Source organism: Daphnia magna, linkage group LG2 (assembly GCF_020631705.1).
Source record: "Daphnia magna isolate NIES linkage group LG2, ASM2063170v1.1, whole genome shotgun sequence".
Taxonomy (NCBI): domain Eukaryota; kingdom Metazoa; phylum Arthropoda; class Branchiopoda; order Diplostraca; family Daphniidae; genus Daphnia; species Daphnia magna.
Genome location: NC_059183.1, coordinates 4,213,460 through 4,238,822, shown reverse-complemented (window position 1 = coordinate 4,238,822; position 25,363 = coordinate 4,213,460). Strand labels below are relative to the sequence as shown.

The window sequence follows — 25,363 nt, the reverse complement described above, 5'->3', positions numbered from 1 at the left end:
TTAAAAACAAAGTTACTCAAATGTCGTTGACTTCTAGAAAGAGTCGGGGAAGTGGGATGGCAGAATGAAGACAGCAATTGGCACGGAACAACGGATGCCTTTAACGAAAAACTAAGAATTCATCAATGAAGGGCACGGCAATTACCATATTTACTGGCGAGTGCTCTTCATCTAGAAACTATACATCATTTCAAGGAAGATAGCAATTACAGATGCCGTATCAATGAATTATTTTTTTTTTCAAAACAACTAGCATTGATCGCATATAGAATCACGCACATCTGTCGATAAAAAAGCCAAGCGGATGCAAGCCCATCCATTTTGAGTCGATTGTTCGGAATTTTAGAAATTAAAAATCGTTCAACAATAAAAATGCGTCGAATTATTGTTGAATAATTTTCGTCCTTGATTCGTTTGTAAATTTGAGGGAAGAGAGGATCAAAAAGTAGACGCTAGAAGAAACAAAAGAGCACTTAATTCGTGGCTAGAATTGAGTTGGGGAATAAATGTGTTAAATAAAATAAAACGAAATTGAAGTGCCGGTGACTGCAATAAAGAAATGCACGAAAAGAAATAGGGGACGCAAAAGCGGTGAGGCTGCTTTCAAATTCGCTATTGTGATGAAGTGGTGGCAAACACTCGTTTGACGACAATCAAAAGCCTCAAGAGTTTAGGGGAGGCACAAAAAGTCTAGGTGAAGAATACACTTTCTGTTAGGTTCACTTGCATTATTTTCCATTCTTAACTTCTCGTATCATCACATTTCCTTCTTGTAAAAAAAAATCTTTTACCAAGCAGACGAAGCTTTAGATGACAGTAATGTGTTGCAAGTTGCTATTATGTATTCATTCAATTTCAGAATATAATAATTACAACCAAAATAAATGTTATATTACAGAAATCATTCGAGTACTAAAAAAATAAAAGGAAATTTTTGAATTTTCTGCCGTCAATGCGACGTTGCCATTATTCATAAAGGAATTTGACAGGGGGAAAACCGTTACACACCTGCGTCTGGTCGGTATTGGGAACCCGATTTTTTCGTTTGGTCTGAGCGGTTTAGGTATAACTTTTCACACTCTTTTTTTAGTGAAAATCTTATCCCTCTTGAAATTTTGCCCAACTTGGGCATTTCCCGCCGACTTCGGGAGTCGGTACCGCCCAGGGGAACCCTCTGCGGCACGGCAGACTTGCATTGCTGCCGATAAAATACCTTAACTTAAATATTTTTGGCGGTCTGCCTTTTGTTACAAAAATTACCCCTAACCGTCGCAGGCTCTCGGTCTATTTACAATATTGTAAAACACAAGTGGGAATGCAGACGACGACATACTGTGGTAGCCATGGATACCAGCAGTAAGAATGCTTTATTTGCTGTCGCTTATCAATCGTCTTTTGTTATTTGACTTTCCATACCTTTAGAATTCTCCAAGCTGCAAAAGAGCAGACGAACTTGGAAAAAAGACATATCGCGTGGTGATCGCATTTAGTGGTGAATAACGCCAATGGTAAAACTAAGCTTATTAATTTAATATTTCCCGACTAATGTTTAATTATTCCTCGTGCATGTCAGTTGGGAATTCCTGTTGGCGAGTTTGTGTGAATTTGTTACTTCAAGCATTAGTTAACTGTTTTAGTCTTTAATGTGTTTTGTCGTTGGTATACTAAGAGATTCCAATGTTAGGTTTTTACATTGTGACAATTTTTATTTAACATTTCATGGTTATTAGACCTTCTGGACTGCATCAGTGAATCAATTACTTGTTTTTTGCCCTAATGTCATGCTTTTTCATTCAGCAGTACAATAGAAATAAAATACGTTGCAGTAAAAATCACTTGTCTGTTTACTGAAAATGTCTAGCGTGTTTGCACTCGTGAAAGAGACGGACCAAGATTGTAACTGTGAAAACTGGTATGTTTGAAGGGTTCAAAACCAGTGCGATGCACCAAAAAAATGCAATAGGGTAACACTAGTGTGATCTACCAACAAATTGCATGAGATTAAAACTGGAGAAAATCACCAGTACATGTAAAGGGTTTGATACGGGTTTATGCACCCATTATACAAAAATTTCAGCTGGAGAAGTGCACCAGTTACATATTAGTGTATTACACCGGTTAATATAGTAGGGATAATCAGAGAAGTACACTGGGACAAATTTGAGCTTTATACGGGTATATTTAACTAGAACAATACCGGTGCAAAATAACTATAAAATTTGCGGGTAAAGCTTTATAATTTACACCGGTGTTAAACCCGCCCTATCACGCGAACAAGAGGTGTAACACCAGTGTGTTTCACCAGTGTCACACTTCACACGGGTGAAGCACACTGGTTCAACACGGGATCCGACCCGACAAAACTCCGCTAGGGTTGTCATCAGTTCCAATATTTTGTAGACTCCAGTAGCCTAAAATGAAATACATTATATAAAAATGAAAAGACTAAATTTTTTATGTTTTAAACGTACTTCATGTTGGTTTTCAACACCGTTGTTACATTCATCGCTGATTTCTACACCGAAAAAATTAGGAACTTGTTCAGATGCAAAATCATTGCTTCCACTTTCCAACATATCAGACACTAGAGGTATTTCATTATGCTAGAAATAAAGATAAAGTTTTAGTTATGATTTTCGACAAAGCAATAAAATGTTTCATTAATATACTGTACATCATGTTCGTTGTTTACCACTGCATTGGGCACATCATTATCTTGTCTATTGGCGGCACTCTTTCCATTGTTTACGACAGCCTAATAATACATGAACAAAAGCATTAATGACTGTTATCACAAACTTTAAATAATAGGATGAATGTCACATTGATCTGTTCCAATGTTCTTGATTCCCTTTCAAGCCTTCTGGAATGTCGACTAATGTTTCTCTGTACAACCCTGTCAAAAATAGAATTTCTGACGTGTAGTGAAGGTGCCCAGTCCGGGTGAGAGTTATCGAAAGAATTCTTACATGGCCTGCCTGTTATGAAAATGATATTTAAAACACTGTGATTGATGCAAATGATTATAAACTACATTGATTTACAAACCAGATGCAAAATGATGAGAGCAAACACGAGTGTTGTTGTTTAAGTCACATTCCTTCACGTTTAGCTTTTGAAGCCAAACAATTCTTCGTTCCTTTTTTTTTTCTTTCAAAGCAGTTTTTAAACTTTCATTCAATTTTGGAATACGAAATATAGGTACTCCTTCGGAACCACAACCAGAAACACAGCACCTCCAAGACATGTCGAAGAAGAACAAAAACACTTTGTCAGATGCGGACGACAGATGAAAGAGATCACTCAAACAAAATATAGGACTACAAAAACATTAATAATAAATAAAGTACAGTCTATTTCGAGGTCAAATAAAAATTAGAAGATTACCTGATAACGAAGGAATTTCGTAATCCAATTATGAATGGAACGGAAGAAAATTTCAATGGAAAAAATTTAAACTAAAACTACAACGGGCGAAACTCCGTAAGCTGCCATGCAAGAACTGTTACTAGTTCGTGTCCAATTTTTTTTTCACAATTTCATTGAACTGGAAGCTGCGGTAAAATGAGAGAAATTCGAATAGGTACGAATAGGGTTTGCGAGTGTCAGTTTATTTGTTTTAAATAAAAACATAAACCAAAACGACTAGAAGTCTAGAATTCTTCAAAATCACATTTGAATTCAGGTTTGATTGCTGTTTATGATCTGTGGAATGCACATAAATCAGCCATTAATACTATTACGCCATCTGTTCCTTAAGCCAACTTATAGTTAACAGTGTTCGGATCGGTTTTGACAGGAATAGGCAGAGAGATCTCCATAGAGCCCTGAGGTTTTCTATCTATGTGTTGTCTATTGTTCTCTAGTTCCAATTTAAGGGCTATGATCTTGGGGTGTTCGACTGTCATAGTTTTTTTTTAATGGCAGATGCAAATAAACCTTCAATGTCGAACATAACTTGAGGCCAGGTGTACGTAATGGTAGCAAACGTCGTTGCGGGCCCAGTGCCATCAAGAGTGAAGCGGATATCAGTGACACCACTAGGAAGCGTAACACAGATAGAGACTATCTCGGCTAATGAGTGATCCTTATAAACTGCCATCAGGACCGGCTGGTTCTGGTGAATTATCCTGCTATGCAAATCTTCTATTTCCTCGTTTAAGTCAGACTCTTGATCGTCACGGAGGCGTTTGCGAGAAATGACAAGAGAACGGGCACTACTAGAGTTGGCCGAGTCCTCCAAACAACTCAGGGCAGACGATGAGCTTTTTTCGGAATTTTTTACTATAAAAAATATCTGAAAATATAATAATTGCTAAACAAATAGAGAATAATAAAATGTGGTATACATTCGAGGCCATGCAATTGCTTAAGCTGCCTGAAGTTGTTGTAAAAGACCGGCATGGTAAACTTGGCAAATTCTGGGTGAAACGAGAATGCAGCTTTTGCAGTGGTTGCTGGATCAATTTTTCCGTCTGCGAACATTTGACTAAGAATAGTGTGGGCTTTACACGGAGGATTGTGTTTCCACTGCGGCATTTTTTGCTCATTCTAAGCTTGAAATTAGCTATTAAAGAAATAAACACTGAGTGTGGCAAAAGACGTGACTTTCTTAAGCAAAAATTATTGTCTGCTTTGTTGTGACAAGGTTGAACGATTTCTATTATTGGAAAATTTGCAAAATGTTTTAAAACGGTTAAATTAATTAATAATAGTTGTCGAAAAGTTGTTTTATGCAACATGTAATTGCCTTGACGAGTTTTGCCTTAAATTAAGCGTTCATATGGAATAACTTTTAAAAAAAGTAACTTATGCGGAACATTTCAAAAGTTTAAAAGATTTAAAAAGTCGAGATTTTCGGGATCTTTAAGATGCTAATTTGTCTTCAATATTGTTTAAATAATGGAAATTTCTTTTTAAAGCTGTTGTAGACATGAATCTGCGGCTATGTGCAGTGAAAAAACTAATAAACCTGCCTTGCGGTGAAAAAATTAGTGGATTGAATGTTAAAAAATTTGAGGTTTTCTTCAAATATTTGAACATTCAATCGAATGTTAAATTCAATTGAATGTTAAAAAATTTGAGGTTTTCTTCAAATATTTGAACATTCAATCCACTAATTTTTTCACCACAAGGAAGGTTTATTAGTTTTTTCACTGCCCATAGCCGCAGATTCATGTCTACAACAGCTTTAAAAAGAAATTTCCATTATTTAAACAATATTGAAGACAAATTAGCATCTTAAAGATCCTTAAAATCTCGACTTTTTAAATCTTTTAGACTTTTGCAAATGTTCCGCATAAGTTACTTTTTTTAAAGTTATTCCATATGAACGCTTAATTTAAGGCAAAACTCGTCAAGGCAATTTAATCATTCCTAAAAGAATTTCTTGACACCTGTTTTTAAATATTTTACAAATTCTCTAATTACACAAACAGTTCAACCCTGTCAAGCAGACGAAAATCTATTGGACTTAGTGATTTACTGGGTTTTCGGTCTTGTTTTTTTTATACTTTTTCATACTTAAAAAAAAATGGCATCAGCTGAAACTTTCTGGCGGCTTGGCCATAATATTACTAAACATGACGTTGACGGTAGTATTGCTTTAGGCTATCGGAAATTCAGATCCTTTTTTGGGACTTCCCCGAGTGTGTGTGCTGCTGCTTATGACAATTTATCTCATGTCCGTCCCATTAAATCGCGCCCAGAGCATCTTTTATGGACATTATTGCATTTGAAGCATTATGCTACTGAACACATAAGTTCTGCTCTAGTTGGAGTGTCGGAAAAAACATTTCGGAAGTGGTGCCATATTTTCATTCGCCTTCTCGAAAAAATGCCAGTGGTAGGAGACAACAATAATTTCTTTGGGGTTTATATATAATGCTAATTTGTTTTCATTCATAGATTGAATGGGAGAATCGTTTCCATAGAGCCCTTAGAGGCTCCAACATTCTGGTATCTATTGATGGAGTAGATTTCAGAATCATGGAGCCATCGCCATTCAACCCCAAATGGTACTCCCATAAATTTTATGGTCCCGGTCTTAGATACGAACTAGCCATTTGTATCCGAACCGGAGACATTGTTTGGGCTTACGGCGGACTTCCCTGTGGCGAATGGTCAGATCTTAGGCTAGCCCGAGATGTCTTATTTTCGGTCTTATAGAAGGAGAGAAAGCCATTGCCGATCGCGGTTACAACGACCCAAACTTTTTTGATTGCCCTAACGGAAACAATGATGGGAAGAAAAAACAGGTTTTAGCAAGGCACGAAACCTTGAACCGACGATTAAAGCAATTTGACTGCTTACAACAAAGATTCCGCCATGATCTGTATTTGCATCCCCTTTATTTCCATTCTGTAGTAAATCTAACGCAAATGATGATTGATCATGGTGAAACATTGTACTCAGTTGACTTTTAAATTTTGATAAGCAAAATAAATCTCAATCTCATTTTGATAAAAATGTACTTCTGTGTACTCTTTTGGTGTACATTTAAGAATTCATCAAAGTTAAACTAAACGAGGTAACATCTTGTAAAACTCGCATTTTACCGCTGCTCCCTGGCAACTTCGGACGTTAGCCAACTCTATACTAAAGTATAGTAAACCAGTACAGTATAGTTTACAATACTAAATAAATTTAGTGATACATATAACAAAACAACAGTAAAAATATATAGAAAACCCATAGCAGAATGTCGAATATTTAAATATTTACTTCATATAAACTAGTTCAGTAAACCAAATTAAAATTTAATGAAAACGAAAGATTTGAACCTATGACATATAGCATAGTAATCCAATGCTCTACCACACAGCTACCTAGCATACTTATTCAGTATAATTATATTCATGTTAAACGAACAATTTAGTAAATACTACACTTTGATGACAGCAACATCGCCTAACTAATACGTTTGGCAACATTGTCAGTCTAAAGCAACTTTTAGACGTTTGACAATAAAAAGAAAACGATACAGTATATACAATTCAGTATATTTGAAGTTAATGAAAGTTAAGTACTGTTTAAACTTAACTTAACTTAACTAAACTTAACTTACAGTTACTTTGGTCGGTTAAAATAGACTTTAACCCCGCAAAAGATATCGTTTGGACTCGCCGACTGTTGAATGGAATTGGATGTGACCAGAAGGAACCAACTGAACTGTTTTGCGACAATCAAGGAGCGCTCAAATTGGTATCCAATCCCGAATTCCATCGCCGCACTAAACATAACGACGTACGATACCACTACGTTCGCGATCAGCAAATGGATGGAAGTCTTGCAGTTCATCACGTCGGGACAAAAGGACAACTAGCGGATCTCCTAACGAAGGCGCTTGCTGGTCCAGCTTTCCAGGATTTCAGAAAGAAGATTGGAGTTTACCCTATTTCTGTTTGAGTGGGGATGTTGGTTTATTCTTTTGTCAAACTGTGGAAATCTGGCAACTCCTCCCCTGCCTCCTCTACTTTTCCCTCTTACTCTCCACTCTCTCTTGTTCTCAGTTCTCCATATAACTTGAAGTGTTTAATACCGTGTATGTCGTTTATGTAACAATCCAGCAAAGTAAGAAGACACAGTGAATAAAATTCTAAACCGTGAAAGATAGACTCAGCTAATATTTCACAGGGAGCCCATAATAACAATCTGTGAATTAAGTGACTATGCACAGGGACTTGATGAAAAAGACAAACGACAGTATGAAGAAAAACTAGTCAAATGTGAAATAGATTGCCCATTATAATTAATTAATTAATTATTATAACGAAGGGCACAGTTTTTCGATAACAACGGCTTCTACTACCCACATTTGTTGTGGAATAAAAAATGGATAATCTATTTCACATTTAACTAGTTTTTCTACATACTGTCATTTGTCTTTTTCATCAAGTCTCTGTGCATAGTCACTTAATTCACAGATTGTTATTATGGGCTCCCTTATCAGCCCGCCAGTTTCCTCTACAACATCCATTTGTCTGCTACAGAAAGTAAAACGTCTACAAAAAAATTAATAATAAATAAAGTACAGTCTATATCAAGGTCAAATAAAAATTACAAGATTACCTGATAACGAAGGAATTTCGTAATCCAATTATGAATGGAACGGAAGATAATTCCAATGGAAAAAATTAAAACTAAAACTACAACGGGAGAAACTCCGTAAGCCGCCATGCAAGAACCTTTACTAGTTCGTGTCCAATTTTTTTTTCACAATTTCATCGAACTGGCAACTTCGGACGTTAGCCAACTCTATACTACTAAATATATACTAATAGACCAGTTTCGGATGCTGCGTTGCAAAATTTAAAAAAATCCAGGGGGGTTTCGATTGCAGGGGGAGATAGGAAAAAAGGGGGTTTTTGATTTATTTACCCTAGTAATAGTTTTCCAATTCAGAAAATGTTGTAGAATACTACACTTTAAGACATTCTACGTCTTCTCCAGTCTTTATAAATAATTAATCATCCCTAGTTTATTAATCCAAAGATTGGTTTATTTTTGATTTTCTTTGTTTTCAATATTTTCCTTTTGGTCCTCGTATCGATACGTATCGATATATTGAACTTCATCTCGTCCTACTTCCCACTTTTTGAACATGTAGCGGTGGCATAGTGGTATGGTAGCGGATTGTAACCCGGGAGTCGACGGTTCAAGTCCCAAGATTTTAGAGGAAACGGACGTGTAATATTTCTGCTAGGTTGTTTTGTTAAAGATATCTGTACTGGAGGATGAAGAGGAGGATTCGTCATAAATCGGCAATATAAGTATATCTATTATAGTATATATTGCCGCTTATCGAGTTTTTATTTCCACCGCTAGATGGCGCTGATCCGATATTCAGATACATCGGAATCGGATCGTATCGATATCGAATATCTAAAATTATAGATACATCGCTGTATCGCTATCGGCACAGACTACGAAGTAAAGACCGATATCATCGCCATAAGGCTGAGAGAAATCTAGTAGGCGATGCTCGGTCTTAATCGCTAGGGGCATGGCGTACGTATTGGACAAATTTTTCAGCTTTTTCACATTTTAGTACTGAATACGTGCTTCACACACACGTATTAGCGGGAATTGTGGTTAGCTTTATTTCTTCAATTGTACACCTTAATTTTCTAGATCCCCTTCCGATATCCCGTGAATTATTTCAGAATTTAATTCTGATTTTCGGTAGTGTTGGCGACTATCTAATTTTTTTAACGATATATCGATATTTTTAGATAAATGTTAGATAGTCGATATTTTTAGATATATCGTTGTATCGATACTTTCCAAATAGTTTTTCCGATACTCAATAGATGGCGTATTGTGAAAAACAAAACATTAAGAATAGATTCATACCCATCGCTGGAGTTGAACTCTGAACCATTGTCATGCAATTGCTGTCTTCATCCACAGAGCCATTGAGAAGATAAACAAGTGTGCCATGCAAAGAAAAATTATTTTGTTACCGAATATCGATATAAATTGCACAATACAAATCTGAACTGATCATCGTCTGCTTTTCTTAAGACTAAACAGTATGTTACAAAGCTAGTTTTATCTATATTTTTATCGAATTTTACATCAATTTTTTTGTAATTTTCATGCTAAACGAAAAAATTAAGACGATTTCTAATTGCAAAATAGTCGCAAAGAACACGCAAGGAACACGAAAAATAAATGTTAATACCCTATACGAAATAAAAGATGTGGATCGAGTGAGATTTGAACTTCGATACTCTGAATCCCAAATACTGTATGATACCACAGAGCTATAGTTGCCTGCAATATTATTCAGTTTATGCTGTAGTTAAAATAAACTATATGAACGACAATCGATATAATTTTACAAATAGAAAATCAACTAGAAAAAAGTAAAAGTCAAACCTTCAAATTATCAACGATTTCACTGTAAAATCACCATTTTCCCAGACTAATGTGCAATAAAAAAGTTATGTTATTTATTGATATCGAACACAGATCCTTGTTGCCATGAGCGTTGTCTTATACCACTATGCCAATCAAGTTGGTAACTGATAAGTAAGTTAAAAAATATTGACTATTGTTGGTTAGTATCGATACAAAATGCAGACGAAAATCTAAAATTATCGTCGTCTGTAACACTATATTTGGCTGGATAGTAAAATTGTTTACTATTGTCACGGGCAATCAAATTAGCACACTCGTTGTTGAGAAACCACTTGCAAAAGGCACCGCAATGCTGGCCAATCGACACGGCACAGGACAAGGCGGTGGTCTTCACCATCGGCTCTACACTATTCTACACTAGCACTACGCCGATGATGCCCCTAATGGGTCTACAACCAACTTACACACACGCACTCTCACACGCTAACACACAAGCAACATACAGACAAAAAGAGCAAACTCGGACGAGAGAACAGATGCGACCGACCGACGCAACAAGTAGACAGAATCTGCTAGGGGAAAAAGGGTTAAAGAGGAAAGTGAGGTCGCCACGAAGCCATCTAGCGCTCAACTAAAGAACTAAAGCATTAGAGAACAGACGGAACGTGACACTATTGATATCAGGGTTGCCACAGCAATGACTAATTCTTTTAAAATTAAATTAATTACTAATTCAAATTACAATAAGAAACATTAGAATTCAAAAAATATAAATCTGTTATGCAATTGATTTAGAAAATCCCGTAAAAAATCTTTTAAGCAAGCTTTTCCCAACAATAAAATCGCTGAAAAACATTCTTCGTTCAGGTTTGAACCCAATACCTCTACATCGGTAGCCTTGTATTATACCACTGTGCCAATACTCTGTAAAATTTTACAGCACAACAATGAGTTTGTTGTTGTTGGGTAGTATCGATACAAATTGCAGACGAAAATCGAAAATTATCGTCGTCTGTAACACTATATTTGGCTGGATAGCAAATTTGTTTAATATTGATAGATATCAGGGTTGCCATCGCAATTAATAATTATTTTAAAATTAAATTAATTACTAATTCAAAGTACAATAAGAAACATTAGAATTCAAAAAAAATAGGTCTGTTATGCAACCGATTTATAAAATCCGTCAAAAATAATTTAGGCAAGCTTTTCCCTACAATAAAACCGCTGAAAAAGTTTCTTCGACTAGGTTTGAACCCACTACGTTATTATCACTAGACTGGTATTATACCACTGCGCCAGTAATCTATTCAGAACTTTCAGCATAAAAAATATTAATTGCTGTTGGGTAGTATCGATACAAATTGTAAACAAAAATCTAATCTTTCCGTCGTCTGCTAGCTTTCAAATGCGTTAAAATGAGAAAAATCATTAGGGGGGCGGATGGGTGAGTTGGATAAGGCGTCACTTGGTGATCGGGGCACCTTGTGATCCGAGTTCAACTCCCCTGGTGAGCATAGTTGCTCCCACATCCGGGCACGCACCACTACACGGACAGTTCACACCTCTTCCTAACGAAAAATGATGGTACTTCCATCGCCCTCTTCCACACAAACTACACACTACAACATTTACACTGCTCACGGTGTATAAGGGCCCCTACTATGGCGGCCCGTAAACTGTAACCAGTGGCAAACAGCCATGGCCAGTGGCACCTAACTTCAAAAAAAAAAAAAAAGAAAAATCATTATCAGCGTTAAAAGAGCCACTCATCAAGAAAAAATATACAGTCGCTTCTGGATTTGAACTCCGAACTTTATGGTCACAGCCTAAGTCGTTAACCTTAGCGCTACTACAAACTACATTTTTACAATGTCTCGCCGCCATAAAAATCTTGTTGACGACTATCGATGCAAATGAGAAAAAACTGCTATTTTTTTGTTTTACTGTTTGAGGCTTGTTAGTAGTACCGTGGTTACCACAACTCACAGTCCCTTTTGCATATAATTTTTAAATATTATGTTAACCGTGTTTTTTATATTGATACAATCATGTACGCAGTATATTTTTTGGCCAGTAGATGGGGATAATAGACCATTTTCACGTTGCGAAAAGCAGTATTTATGTAGTCCGGCAACCCTGCAAGCCGCCATTTGTAGTCTTACTCAGCCTTGTTTAGGTGGATTTAACATAGGCTAACGACTTTGAGGACTGATTTTTCCCATTAATTTTGCTACCAGGAGCAAAATTATTGTGGCACGTTGTACGTCAGGATATTGCCAACATTTCAAGTGCCAAATTTTCAAGAATTCGCTACAACTAGTACTTGAAATCGTCGTTACAGTGAAGGGCTGTCAACATTTGAAACAATAACAAACAGTCAACAGCAAATGGTAACTTTAAAAAATGTGTAATTTTCTTATAAAACTTAAATTTCTTGGTATAATTAGGAATGTAAATGTCTTCTGAGGATGCAGAAGATCTTTTACATGATTCAGTTATTGAATTATTTGACTTATCTGATTATTCTTCAACTTTGCCAAACGATGCTAAGAAAGATATGTTGCTAAGCTTAATGAAGTACAGTGTGACTGTCCTTACGTCATAGAAAATGAGTATTGGACTTCCAGTACACAAGAGCTAGAAACAATATTACCATCAGTTGAATTTGGAGATGTTTAGAACTATCTAGTCTACAGAAAACAGTTTTATACAGCTAACGATATGAATAATTATAAGAGCTGCAAGTCTTATGAGATAATTTTTGGAGATGGGCTGTTTTTTGAGTTCAAGGCCTTAAAACTTACAAATAATACTCATTTTCTATGATGTAAGGACAGTCACAATGTACTTCATTGAGCTTAGCAACATATCTTTCTTTAGCATCGTTTGGCAAAGTTGAAGAATAATCAGATAAGTAAAATAATTCAATAACTGAATCATGTAAAAGATCTTCTGCATCCTCAGAAGACATTTACATTCCTAATTATACCAAGAAATTTAAGTTTTATAAGAAAATTGCACATTTTTTAAAGTTACCATTTGCTGTTGACTGTTTGTTATTGTTTCAAATGTTGATAGCCCTTCACTGTAACGACGATTTCAAGTACTAGTTGTAGCGAATTCTTGAAAATTTGGCACTTGAAACGTTGGCAATATCCTGATGTACAACGTGCCACAATAATTTTGCTCCTGGTAGCAAAATTAATGGGAGAAATCAGTCATCAAAGTTGTTAGCCTATGTTAAATCCACCTAAACAAGGCTAAGTAAGACTACAAATGGCAGCTTGCAGGGTTGCCGGACTACATGAATACTGCTTTTCGCAACGTGAAAATGGTCTATTAGATACTTTATCGATAATCGTATCGTTATCTAAAAGTGGGCGTAGATAATTTGTATCTAACCAAATTAGATAATCGCCAACACTAATTTTCGGGTGCGTTTCTTAAAATTCTTATTTACCCCATCTTTTTCACCATCTTTTGGTAGTATACAGCTAATCATGAAACGCTGCATTTCAGACAGCATTTTTTATCGTTCTGAAATGAGCGCGAAGTTCTGTTGTTACCGTTGCTACTCTGTTAACTTGATGTTGACATTTATCAAGATCAAATTCTTATTAAGTCAATAGTGTTTGAATTTGATGTATTTTTGGGACCATAAGCACAAAGAAAAAGGTATTTTAACATCTTTGTTAGACATTAAGTAGTATTCACTTCATTAGCAAGTCAGAAAAATACACCGAATAATGTTTGGAAGGAATCATTCTCAAGTAGCAGTCATTTAAAGTTATACGGTATCCAATGACAAATTACACAGTAGTAAAATAAGATTCAAGGACCGAGGATAATAGTAAAAAAGTAAGCTGTGAGCTAATTATTTCTAAGAATAGTAATACAAAAAAAAATTATTTTCAAAGTTCAAGTCCCAAAAATACATCAAATTCAAACACTATTGACTTAATAAGAATTTGATCTTGATAAATGTCAACATAAGAAAACAGAGTAGCAACGGTAACAACAAACTTCGCGCTCATTTCAGAGCGATAAAAAAATGCTGTCTGAAATGCAGCGTTTCATGATGAGCTGTATACTACCAAAATATCGTGAAAAAAATGGGGTAAATAAGAATTTTAAGAAACGCAACCGAAAATCAGAATTAAATTCTGAAATAATTCACGGGATATCGGAAGGGGATCTAGAAAATTAAGGTGTACAATTGAAGAAATAAAGTTAACCACAATTCCCGCTAATACGTGTGTGTGAAGCACGTATTCAGTACTAAAATGTGAAAAAGCTGAAAAATTTGTCCAATACGTACGCCATGCCCCTAGCGGTTAAGACCGAGCATCGCCTACACAATGAGATAGGGGTTATCGGTTTTTACTTCGTAGTCTGTGGTATCGGTATCCCCAACACTACTGAGCAGTAGGCGAAATCATTCGAAAAGTAGAGACCGAACTCCAGCGGATTACATCCTGTTATGTTTATTTTATTGAAAGCCTTGTTGGTCTGAAGGGGCGTTGGTCCCCTATGGCCTGAGGTGGTCTTCCCTTTTTTGTTCTTTGCAAAATCAGCTGATGCAATACAAGGTCAACACCGTATAGATCCAGGTCTCACCACTTGTAAATAATCCTGATTGCTCATCGGTCGCTAGTTAGCGACCTCGAGCAATCGTTAAATTATACGGCGACGGGGGCCGAACTCTAGACACCCTCGTACCAGTGTTTCGGATTTTCTAAATTTGCCGGATTTGACTCAAATCCAAATCATTGCGTGTGTTTTGAAATCCGTTCCAAATCCTAAGCTCGAAAAAATCAGCAAAATCCAATCCAAATCAAATCCAAATCCAAATCCAAATCATTTTAAATTTGAGAAAATCCGTTCCAAATCCGATCCAAATCCGATCCAAATCCAATCCAATTCACAATCTATTGTTAATTTTATGATTGCAACATGTAACACATAGTTACATACAAATTCTTCTACATATTTCTGTGTCAAGGTAAAAATGTTTAAAATTTCCTTTTAATTTTTTTGACTTTAATCCCTAATTTAACATCAAATAAAAACCCAAGACTTAATAGAGCAGTAAAACATCCTGCGTTGCGCGTTTTCCACAAATGCGAAAATCTCATTTGTGTCCAAGTTGGTCTGCTGCGGCTGCAGCGTCTTATGGAGAAACCATCTTCTTCACGTTAAAAATTAAGTTTTTATAACTATAATTTAGATTTCCCCCTTTTCTTCCTAGCAGTGGCCCAGTGGGTACCCTATTCATCTTTTCATTTCCCAATATTTTTTCGCTTATTATATAAAAAAAGCATCATTTATTGACGAAATCTTACTAAACATTTTTCCACCAAACGAAATTCGACGAACACCCAGATCGGTAGAACAAATATCTTTGTGGAAGGCAAGTGAGTTACGAAATTGGCTATTATTCTATTCCCCAGTTGTATTATACTTTCTGCTTCCCTGCAAATACTATCAACATTGGTTGTTATTAGTAAATGCATTTAGGATCCTATTAAAAAGGAAATTTCCCAATCAGAAATCCAAAGCGCAAAGATTCTGATACATAAGTTTATTTCGGAAATACCACATCTGTATGGGGAAGAGCAATGTACATACAACGTTCATGTATTGCAACATATTCCTGACTCAGTAAATAATTGGGGGGCTCCGTGGGCGTCATCGTCATTTTTGTATGAAGATTTGGGTAGGATATTAAAATCATTTTTTCATGGTACCACTTATCTTGGAGAGCAAATATTTAATTCCTTTTTAGCTAAGCAACAGTTGAGAGAGTATGCGCGATCATTTATTCCTCTAGCGGAAGAGGGTGTCCGTGATTTGTACGGTAAACTAGATTCACAGGTCGGAAGTGATTATTCTTCGTATTCTGCTAATTCTACTCCCACTCCACTTGGGAAAAAAATACTCATAAAATTGACTGTTTCAGAAGTCTTAGCTATAGAAACAAAGTATGAAATAATTCTCAATTGCGTAAACGCCTTTAGCTATCAACGTTTCGGTTTGAATGGAAAAATGTACAGTACAAAATCTTATAGCACCCAATTTAAACGCCAAAACTGTGTTATTTCTGATGTAGAAGGAAATGGGTTGGAAATCAAAAACGTTGTTCAGTTACAAGTTAATTGTAAATGCATGCTGAATTTGGGCACTGGCTGTGTATTAAAAACTTCTCCAGCAGCACATACATTCATAATTCTTTGTGATAATTTAAGTCTAAACCCCATTGCTCCATCTATTGAAAGATACAGCCGTGTGAATTTGAATGCTTTTCTCAAGGTCGTGCAGCGAAGTGAAGATGGCTCAACAATAGCTATTTCCCCAAACGAAATAACTTATAAAGGTTTAATCGTACGTTGTATGAACAATGAAGAAATCTTTCTCGTTAACAATATAAGATTTGAATTGGATTAATTGATACAAAATGTGTTAATATAACTGCATGGTTTATTATGTTTGCTTTGCTCTGTAAACTAAATTCCACCAGAATATACAAAATGTGTCTTTATTCAAGCAAAAAACTGTTTTTTAATCTCGAATATTGAAATAATGCTATAACAAAACATACGCGTATAAAAATTTCTTGTATAAATGATTAAATGCTATCGCGCGCGTTTTTTTTATTATAATAATTTACTTGCTGCTTAGGATTATTACAACAAAATTTATTGTTGGGCACAATTTCCAAATTTCATTAAGTAATTAATTACTATGAGTAGCATTAATTACAAAATTTATTCATTGTGTAATTAATTACATACTATATGGCAATATTATCAAGTAATAAATATAATAAATTTCATGATAAACTTTTATTACATGATTAATCACAACAATAGACAATAATTACATAATTAATCATGAATATTGGTAATTAATTCGTAATAAATTACTAGCGATTTTCACCAGGGAAAGTCTGTTCGACTTTTGATTTCTTACAAAATCCATATTTAAAAAAAACTATAATAACAGGTTCCTTTAGATTTCTTAAGTTGGATTAAATCTTTTTATTTCTGAGTATTCTGACTGACAATGGTGAAAACAGCAAAAAAAAAAGATTTAGCCACAATTCATCATTTTTGTTTGACAGGAGTCACAGGACTCATAAGTTTCATATTTCGCTTTATGAAAAGCATTTTCGCGAAGAGAGGAGGCTTAATGCGATTTCTTTTAGCCGTTGCAATGTCCGTGGCGGTGCTAAAGACCCGTTCGATCTCTCCTCCCGAAGCGGGCACCCCGAAGAGCTCCCTTGCTATCAAAGCCAACAACGGGAATCGATGGGCGTTTACTTTCCAATAACCCAAGGGACTAAAGCGCAAGTCAGAAGGACAATCATTGTCAGGAGAATCTGGACCACTTGACTGGTACACTGGTTCTGAGAGGTAGAGTTCAAATTCATCAAGGACCTTTGATGCGCTAGCAGATTGAGCCCTTTTCTGGATGACCGTTGAAAATAGAGCCCGAGTCAAGGTTTGGCGCTTAGACGGAGGTGAATTCATTGCCCTACCTGCCGTGCCCTCTTGAATTTCTTGGGAGTCTCCTAAATTATAAAAACCAAATGTTTAATATTGTAACAGTATGTTGTATTGACGGTTCACAAGACTAAGACTGCCTCCTGATACACGACCACGGGGGACTATATATGGGGGGAAAACACTGACGTCACACGTCCGGTAGCATTGCATACCGGATCACATAACGTGGTCATTGACCACGTGACATCCCCCCCCCCCTCTAGCTGCATTCGTCCCCGAATGCATTACTAAAAAAACAAACATTACAAAAAAAGATATACCGAAAGAAAAACGGGAACATTGGTACATGATATAGACCACATGACACCACCCAAAAAAACAAAAACTTCGTTTTTTTTTCGGCGGTACTCCACCGCCGCGCACGTCGCTTCTTAGCTTCTTCTTCTACGAACTCCTCCACTATCCGTAGGCGTTCCCGAAGGTCAGCCCTATTAACGTCTCCTTTTCTCCCGCGGCACCACTGGATGCTGAACACAGCCACACTGGCCATAAACAACGCTGCTCCCACACCCCATAGGTCGAATGGGTATGTATGATGTTCCGCCGCTCGTTTTTCCCTCTCCGAGTCGTCTACTGAGTCGTCTACCGACCGCAGTTGAGTAGGTGGGAAAAGTTCCCCCATCCGCGGTCCTAGTAGTCCTAGCAGAAGGAGAAGATCCCACTGCCACCTGCGGCATTTGTCCGTACCGTACCGGTGGCATCCGGACTCGTGTTGATCGACGCACCTGATCGTCCACACTTTCATTTCGAGCTTCTTGCACCTCCTCGTCCAGGGGTATAGTCTCTCTAGTTTCAGCCTCTCGGTCACGGATGTCCTTTCCCCTGGCCTCTATTGTCTGCCCTGCTGCCGTACTCAGTCCTAGTTGGTCTCCGGGCCACGAAAAATAGTCACCATATTCCACTAACACTTCTCGGATCTTTTCTCTGTCTGTCGGCATTAATCCTTCTCCAATCCTGCTGTCAAATTTGTGCTCCCGACGCGCTTTCTTCTCTGCCTCTGCTGTCGCGACGGCTACTGGCGTGTCTCCCTCCTTGATTTCGGTCACTGGCTCGATTATTCCTAACACCGTCCCCTCTTCGATCCATTGTTTGTGGTCCGATAAGTGGGTTATCGCCATCTGTCCGATTGTTCCCACGCCGCTAACTAGGACCTTACCCGTCGACACCCTTTTCGTCGTCTGCAATGCTTGGGATGGTTCCATCAGTGCACCTTCGCCAAACCCATTCAAATCTAGTGGTTGAGTTGCGACCACTTTCCTCGATCGGGGTGGGACCTCGCATTCATTCTGGACTACTAGTTTCGGTGCTTTCTCCGTCATCTCTTCCACCGGTGCTCCCATGGCAGTGTCTCCAATGAAGATCTCCGGTAGCGCCCCAATCTTCATCCGCGTTCCAAGTTTTTCCAACATGTCTTTCCCCAGAAGTAAGTCGATGTCGCCGTCCAGAACCAAAGCCTCCCCCTTGACGGTCATCCTCCCATCTGATACTGACAGCATTGCGGCTCCTCCCGGTTGAATCTCCTTGCCGTCAACTGATACTAGACGATTTGCGCGCCATGGTGTCACTGTTATCCCTAGTTCTCTTACTAATTTGGGCGAACACACGGACACTCCCGCCCCTGTATCTATCACGGCAGCCACCCGTTTTCCCCAGCACCACACATCCAGTACTACCATCCTCTGGATGTCGATTTTCAGAATTGGCCATGCTAGCACCTCCGGGTCTACATGCTGTGTCCCTACTAGACCAATTACTTGCCTACCCTCTCCAGCGAATCGCACCTGCCGTTGCTGTTGTGGTGCCCCCTCCTTCTCGCTGGGAGCTCGGGCAGTCACGACGTATGTGTCCTATCCCTTCACACCCGTAGCATACGACCTGTCCGTCCGGTGTCCGACCCCTCAGGCCTCCCTGACCGTTTGTTCTTGTTGGACACTCTCTCCCGATGTGTCCCTCCGTCTTACATCTGCTGCAGATAGGTTCCCCATCCGAAGTCCATTTCAGTATCGATCGGTTATCCGACCGATACTGTTGACTCTCCGCTCTTTCTCCTTGCTGTGCGGCTGCCCCTGATGCGTTCCTTAATGCAACGGCTCCCATCAGTCCCTCTAGCAATTTTTCTATTCGATCCATTCTCTCACTTCCCGCCGTTGGTGTTTGTTTTCCGACCACGCCCATCGCCCATTCCTCGTGTCTTGCTCAGGAAGTCATTTCCTGATACCGCTTAATTTCTTGAAGGAATTCGTCACATGAGTTGGGTTTCAAACTCCAGAGTTTCTCTGGTAAACTTGGCTTGAGTCCTCTCCATAGGTGCGCCAATCTCGTAGCTTCGGACATATTCGGGTCTACTCTGCGGCATAAATCCAGGATGTCGTAAAAATACTCGATCGTGGATTCCTCGATTCGTTGTTTGCGTTCTCTCAGTTTCGCTTCATTGAATCGATTCTGATTGACTGGCTTGAATTCCTCCAACAGCTGTGTTTTTACTCCGGTTACAATTGGCGGTCCTGCAACATCCTCCCATTCGGCTGCTAGTTGTCCCGCGGCCTCTTTCTATGAGTACCACTTCTGCGCTGCCCCGGACAGCGACAGCTCCACGTGGTCGTGAAGTTCTTCATCTCCCCATCGATTATATCTCCCGATTCTTTCGTATCGATGCATTCACTGCAGGACGTCTTCCCCGTCCTTCCCCCGAAGGTGGGTGGGGATTGGAATTTTATCTGTGCGGCCATCGCGTGCCTTGCGCCCACTTACTGTTGAGCTGCTCTGAATCCCCGGATATAGCTACTGATATTCGATGATCTTCTTCTCAAATCCGTGAAATCCCACTCTGGCTGCTCTTCTCCGTGTTCTCCCGATCCTTCTTCCTCTTCCGCGTCCTCCCACCGCTCAGTTTCCTCCTCACTGAATGTGAGATGATACTCCTGCCGAACGGATGCCGGTCGCTGCTCCTGTTGGGGTTCGTTAGCCCCGTCCTCTATTTCTCCTCGCTCTTCCGTTCCGCTCTCCCTCAACGGTCGACTGCGCGTCCTCGCCCGCCCCTGGGATGCACTCCCGATCTCGGGTATCCCCCAACTACCCCGTGCCACGAACCGTCCCCGAGCGTCTCGGATTCTCTCCCCGCTCCTTACGTCCTCCTCTCCTATCATCTACTTCCCGCAATCCTCGCACCGCCTGTTTCTTGCCGAACTCTTCGGCTCCCGGTTCACTTCTCCGCTTCTTGCCAACAACTTTGGCTCACGGTTCACTTCTCCGATTCTTTCCTTCCGTTCCGTCAGCCCTTTTCACCGTTTTCCCCCCGGCGTCTCTCCTTCGTTATGCTTCCCCCGATTGCCCTACGGTCGGAGCCGTGACCCCGTACCCCAACAATTTAAGGTGCTAAAACCAGTTGGGTCGTCGACTCTCAGGGGTCCCTGACAGCCACCGCCTCCGCAGCACAGAATCGAAGAGAAACACAACCACAAAAGAGACTTACCGGAGGTTCTGCATCTCCACCATGTAACAGTATGTTGTATTGACGGTTCACAAGACTAAGACTGCCTCCTGATACACGACCACGGGGGACTATATATGGGGGAAAACACTGACGTCACACGTCCGGTAGCATTGCATACCGGATCACATAACGTGGTCATTGACCACGTGACAATATTGTGAATTCGTTTTTCGGTTAAAAATGGTCCGTACGCAAATGTTTGTATCGGTATTCCAGTTCGGATCTAATGGACTGCAAGACATCGTTCTCAACAAGACCAGATGACTGAATCCTTCTTCTTTATAAAGGATTTGGATTTGGATTTGAAAAAATCCGGGTTTTTGTTGGGGGATCAAATCCGATCCAAATCCAAGCCATTGAAAAATAAGGCAAATCCAAATCCCTTCAAAATCCGGGAGGATTTGGATTTGATTGGATTTGGATTTGATTTGAAAAAAAAATCCGAAACACTGCCTCGTACATTGTTGCATTTGATATCATGTATATTTATATTTTTAAAACTAGGGTTCTGATGTCTGTGGAGTTGAATGTAAGCGTTATTCTTCTGTAGTTATTTATTTTGAATTTCTTAAAACAGGACCACTATCGGTAGGGTTCTATTCAACGTGGAGTTCTACCGTCCGCATCCCTGTAAAGTTGTAAACCCACCTGCTCGCGTAGCACTTTCGGTCGCATATCTTTTCTATGCTATTTGCGGCTCTTGGTAGCCTTCGGGTCGTATACAGCGCAACATACTTTAGAACTGTGAATTTAGAGCAACAGTAGTCAACTGACGATTCGGATGAGTTTCAACTGATTTATAGCGAACACTGTAAAGGTTTTGCAGGAGAATTGTAGTAGTGAGACCGATAAATAAAGCAGTCATTTTACATCAACGATTAAGTATGGTGTGACTTAAGCGAATCGAAAGGCATGAAGATTTTGCCAATGTTGGAAATAAAGCCACGAGCGAAAAAGGCAAAAATTAAGCAAGAAATCGAAGGAATGCAAACATAATAGGAATGTCGGAAAAAAGAAGCAAAATTGTCTGTTAAATCGACGAAGATCTTATTCGACTGCAGGTCGCTAATGTGGTTGCAGGATAACTGTTTTCTCCCGACATCCCAAATTTGGTCAATTCCACACCAATTCACGTCCGCACTCTGATGAGAAACCTTTTCCTTTTTGTGGTTTACATTTTTCTTGGTGGGGTAGGTGGTGGGGGAAAAGTGGCGGTCCTTGGTTTCCAGCTGCTTTTCGCTCGTTCAGAGGGACATTTTCGTAAAGCATTTTTGGGAAATCTTTCGGAGGCCTTAAAATAATAATATATACAAATGTGTTTTAAACATTATTAACAAATGGCAATCTAGCTTACATCGGTATTGGATGTTCAGCTACAGTTCTATTGGCAACCCCTTTTGTTTCCTTTGGAGGTTTCTCCGACTTAGATAATGTTACATGAAAAGAATTTAACAAAGGAGTGGACACACTGGCGAGTGAAAGGGTTGATTTTGACAAACTCTTGCCCGTCGGCGACTCCAAAGATTGGGATTGGTTGCAAGCAGCAGGAGTCAGACCGCCTTCGGTTGAATAACGGATGTTAGTATATTCTCTGCCGGCTTGTAGGCTTTTCTAAATAATCAAGAATTTTTTATCACATAACGATTATCTATTGAGCATAACGTGTCCACTCATTTACCTGCTGGGCTTGCATGCGCTGTGATAAAGTTTCTATATAGTACTGAACTGCCATATAAACAAATTTGTACTGCGCTTCAGTTTGCACCATACCAGATCTTTGGGCACGAATAGTTTGAATCATGCGCTGAATGTCAATTTCGCAATCCAATCCTATACAAGAAGTTTTTTTTAAATTAAATACTTTGGTTCTCTTCTCGCACTTTTTTATTTCACAGATACCTCGTCTTTCTATTTGACCGATGATCATATCAATTACAATGAATGTTCCAGTGCGACCGATTCCTGCACTACAATGCACTACGACAGGACCTGCATTCGCAACTGAATTCTGCCTTGTATTCACATCATGAAGAAAGTTTAACACACATCCAGGATCTCCTGGTACTCCATGATCAGGCCATGCCTTTCAGGCGAAGAATACGTCTAAAGAAATTCAAGGGAAAATTCCAATATAAAGCTTACCTGGAAATGATACTGATGTATCAGCCTCTCTTCGTTGTCCTTTGTTGCTAAGAACTCTCGAAGAGTATAATCAGCACGAAGCGAGTCGCTAACACACCTTAAAACAACTTTTCCAAACTCTTTTGTTTGATTTTCCTCTGGCCAGTAGCGTGCACATTTCGACTGGTATATCACATAGAGAAAAATGAATAAATCTAAAAAAATAACCAAACGAGAGGACATTTGCGTTTCTACCTTTCCTCTCTCGATTTCTTTCGTTGTCATTACAATTACGCGACTATTTTCCTGCCAGACCTAAAATGTCGACTTATTAGTGACATAACTGAAAACATAACTACATTAGCGTCTTTGTCTCACCATATGCCAGAAATCGTTGACTGTGTGTGGCAGACAGCCTTGGGTAGCAATGTATTGTGGGAACTGGTCCCCATTTCCATCATCTTCTGGCTGCGAGATACGTGTTAGAAAACGATGTATTTTAAATATTTGTGAGATGCTAAAAAATCATAGCTACGGTAAAGTTACTAACGTGTTTATTTACCCGTATGTGGTTGGCATTTATATAGTCGGCACCAGCTGTACTCGCATCCACATCCTTAAGTAGAACACGGGTGTGATCAACTAGGGATAAAATTAAGGTATGTAAACTTTTTTCTAATTTTGATCAAATAAAATGAGTATACATGGTAAAATATTTTTATATCGATTTTTATTCCGATTTTCTGGTTTTTGTCCCTCTTTACGGCTATATAGATGTTTACATTCTTGTTGCTGTAAACTTTCAAATTCTTCCCAAAATCCTCCTTTCCCTGTACTCACGCTATGCTCCTTCTGCAGAGGATATAATGAAAAATAATATGAAAAAGTAAGCAAATATATTTCGCATTAAGTACCTGCAATTCTTTGACGCGACTTTCTATTCCACTCGCATGAATTCTAGTAGCATTGTAAGGCTGTTTAAGATGGACCACAGTTCCTGTGGTTTCAACCATTGGATTTTTTTTGTAATGCTCAATTAGTTCAGACAGTGAATCAAATTTTTCACCACCACCCACATCATACTTTTGCTCCTAATAATCATGAAAAGCCTTGTCAAAATTTTACCAATATTATTAAATTAGTGTAAAATAACCTGGTATCTTATCATGACATGTGTCACTTTGTCTTCAGTTCTAACAGATAAAACGTAATCTCCGGGCTTACTCTGGGATTCTCTCACTAAAAAACTTCCATTCTTCCCTTTATCAAGTAGAATTTTTTCTGCTTCTTTTCCTGAAAGATGTCCATGAAACCACCTGAAAGACAAACTGGAAAAGAAAAAAATTAATGAAATCAGCAACTGACGGTTATACAGAAAATGGCATTGTAAACGCTTTTGTTCTCTCACACAATTAATTACCGTTCAGTAGTTGGGTCAGAACAATGGACAGGAAATTTTAGCTCTATGGCTTCACCATTCTTCTCACGCAACTGTCCAGGATTTTCCATATAGAACTGCACCAGTTCAGACAGAGTTGCAAATTTTTCACCCCCATACAGATCGTAGAAGTCTCCAGTATTTTGAATTTTTATGTGAGTAACTTCACCATTTCTCCTTTAAAATAAAAATCAAAATCAAAAGCCTTAACAAAAATTATTACACTTTAATGTTACCTAACAGACAGGGTGAAATCTCCTGGGTTGCTCTTACTGGGACGTGCTAAAAAACTGCCATCTATTAGTCGTGTTTAAGAGAAGTAGTTCTGCATCAATCCCTGATACATTTGGATGAAACCACCTAGAAAGTATACTTTCAGTTAAATTGTTTGCAACTACCCAATTAATATCTATAACACATAAGTATTCCAGGTTTTGGAGATTTGATTAACAACAAATTTCAAATTGTTGCAATAAAAAAACTTTGTTGAGTAAACAATTGTTTACCTTCTAGAGCCCATGGATGGAGACGCAAATTGGAGACCAGCGAAAAATGTCGAAGCTTATCTGAGATCGGGGAAATATTACCACTTTGATGTCCAACGCTCTATTAAATTTTAGCGATATGAGTCAAAGGTTCTTTGGCTTCGAAACAATCAGTATGAATAGAAGAATCGGCAAGCTTCACAAAAATACTAAACAAAACAAATATTTAGCCTTAGGGATACCTGGGGATACCTATGTTACGGCATAGCCTTCTAGATAATAAGAAGCCAGAGGGATACTGTCTAGCCCATGTTGCCAAACTGGTCCCCTTACTTGTCAAACCCTCCCCAGAGCAGAGTCATAGATTACATGGTCTGACTACTCCTGGGGCGCG

General features: G+C 38.6%; 2 protein-coding genes, 1 long non-coding RNA gene and 2 pseudogenes across 4 annotated transcripts; 2 read left to right on the top strand and 3 right to left on the bottom strand.

Moving 5' to 3' along the window:
* Positions 1-1,895: 1,895 nt before the first annotated feature.
* LOC116917583 lies at positions 1,896-3,354 on the bottom strand. 2 transcript variants are annotated; one of them, XR_006643161.1, is made up of 5 exons: positions 3,049-3,350; positions 2,824-2,978; positions 2,675-2,755; positions 2,472-2,584; positions 1,896-2,411 (listed from the first exon to the last, which is right to left on the bottom strand). XR_006643161.1 is itself a non-coding variant. In XM_045169127.1 (5 exons), exons 1-5 carry the CDS (start codon positions 3,245-3,247, stop codon positions 2,241-2,243), a joined length of 738 nt encoding a protein of 245 aa, XP_045025062.1. In that variant the 5' UTR covers positions 3,248-3,354; the 3' UTR covers positions 1,896-2,240. The 2 variants fall into 2 exon arrangements, 1 of the variants encoding a protein (XP_045025062.1); XM_045169127.1 differs by having other exon boundaries at positions 2,472-2,603; positions 3,049-3,354.
* A 241-nt stretch (positions 3,355-3,595) lies between these two features.
* LOC123469657 lies at positions 3,596-4,751 on the bottom strand (annotated as a pseudogene).
* A 716-nt stretch (positions 4,752-5,467) lies between these two features.
* Positions 5,468-6,460, top strand: LOC123469648 (annotated as a pseudogene).
* A 5,736-nt stretch (positions 6,461-12,196) lies between these two features.
* Positions 12,197-12,516, top strand: LOC123469805. Its single transcript, XR_006643171.1, has 2 exons — positions 12,197-12,257; positions 12,315-12,516. It is a non-coding gene; the product is annotated as an uncharacterized LOC123469805 (long non-coding RNA).
* A 9,191-nt stretch (positions 12,517-21,707) lies between these two features.
* Positions 21,708-25,295, bottom strand: LOC123470215 (tyrosine-protein phosphatase non-receptor type 11-like). The gene is given in 15 exon segments (XM_045170208.1): positions 21,708-22,216; positions 22,280-22,536; positions 22,604-22,755; positions 22,825-23,008; positions 23,068-23,229; positions 23,302-23,361; positions 23,425-23,514; positions 23,609-23,688; positions 23,751-23,898; positions 23,961-24,137; positions 24,200-24,374; positions 24,467-24,661; positions 24,721-24,794; positions 24,796-24,844; positions 24,991-25,295. Coding segments are annotated over 15 exon segments (1,995 nt in total). The 5' UTR covers positions 25,005-25,295; the 3' UTR covers positions 21,708-22,038.
* Between the last annotated feature and the right edge of the window lie 68 nt (positions 25,296-25,363).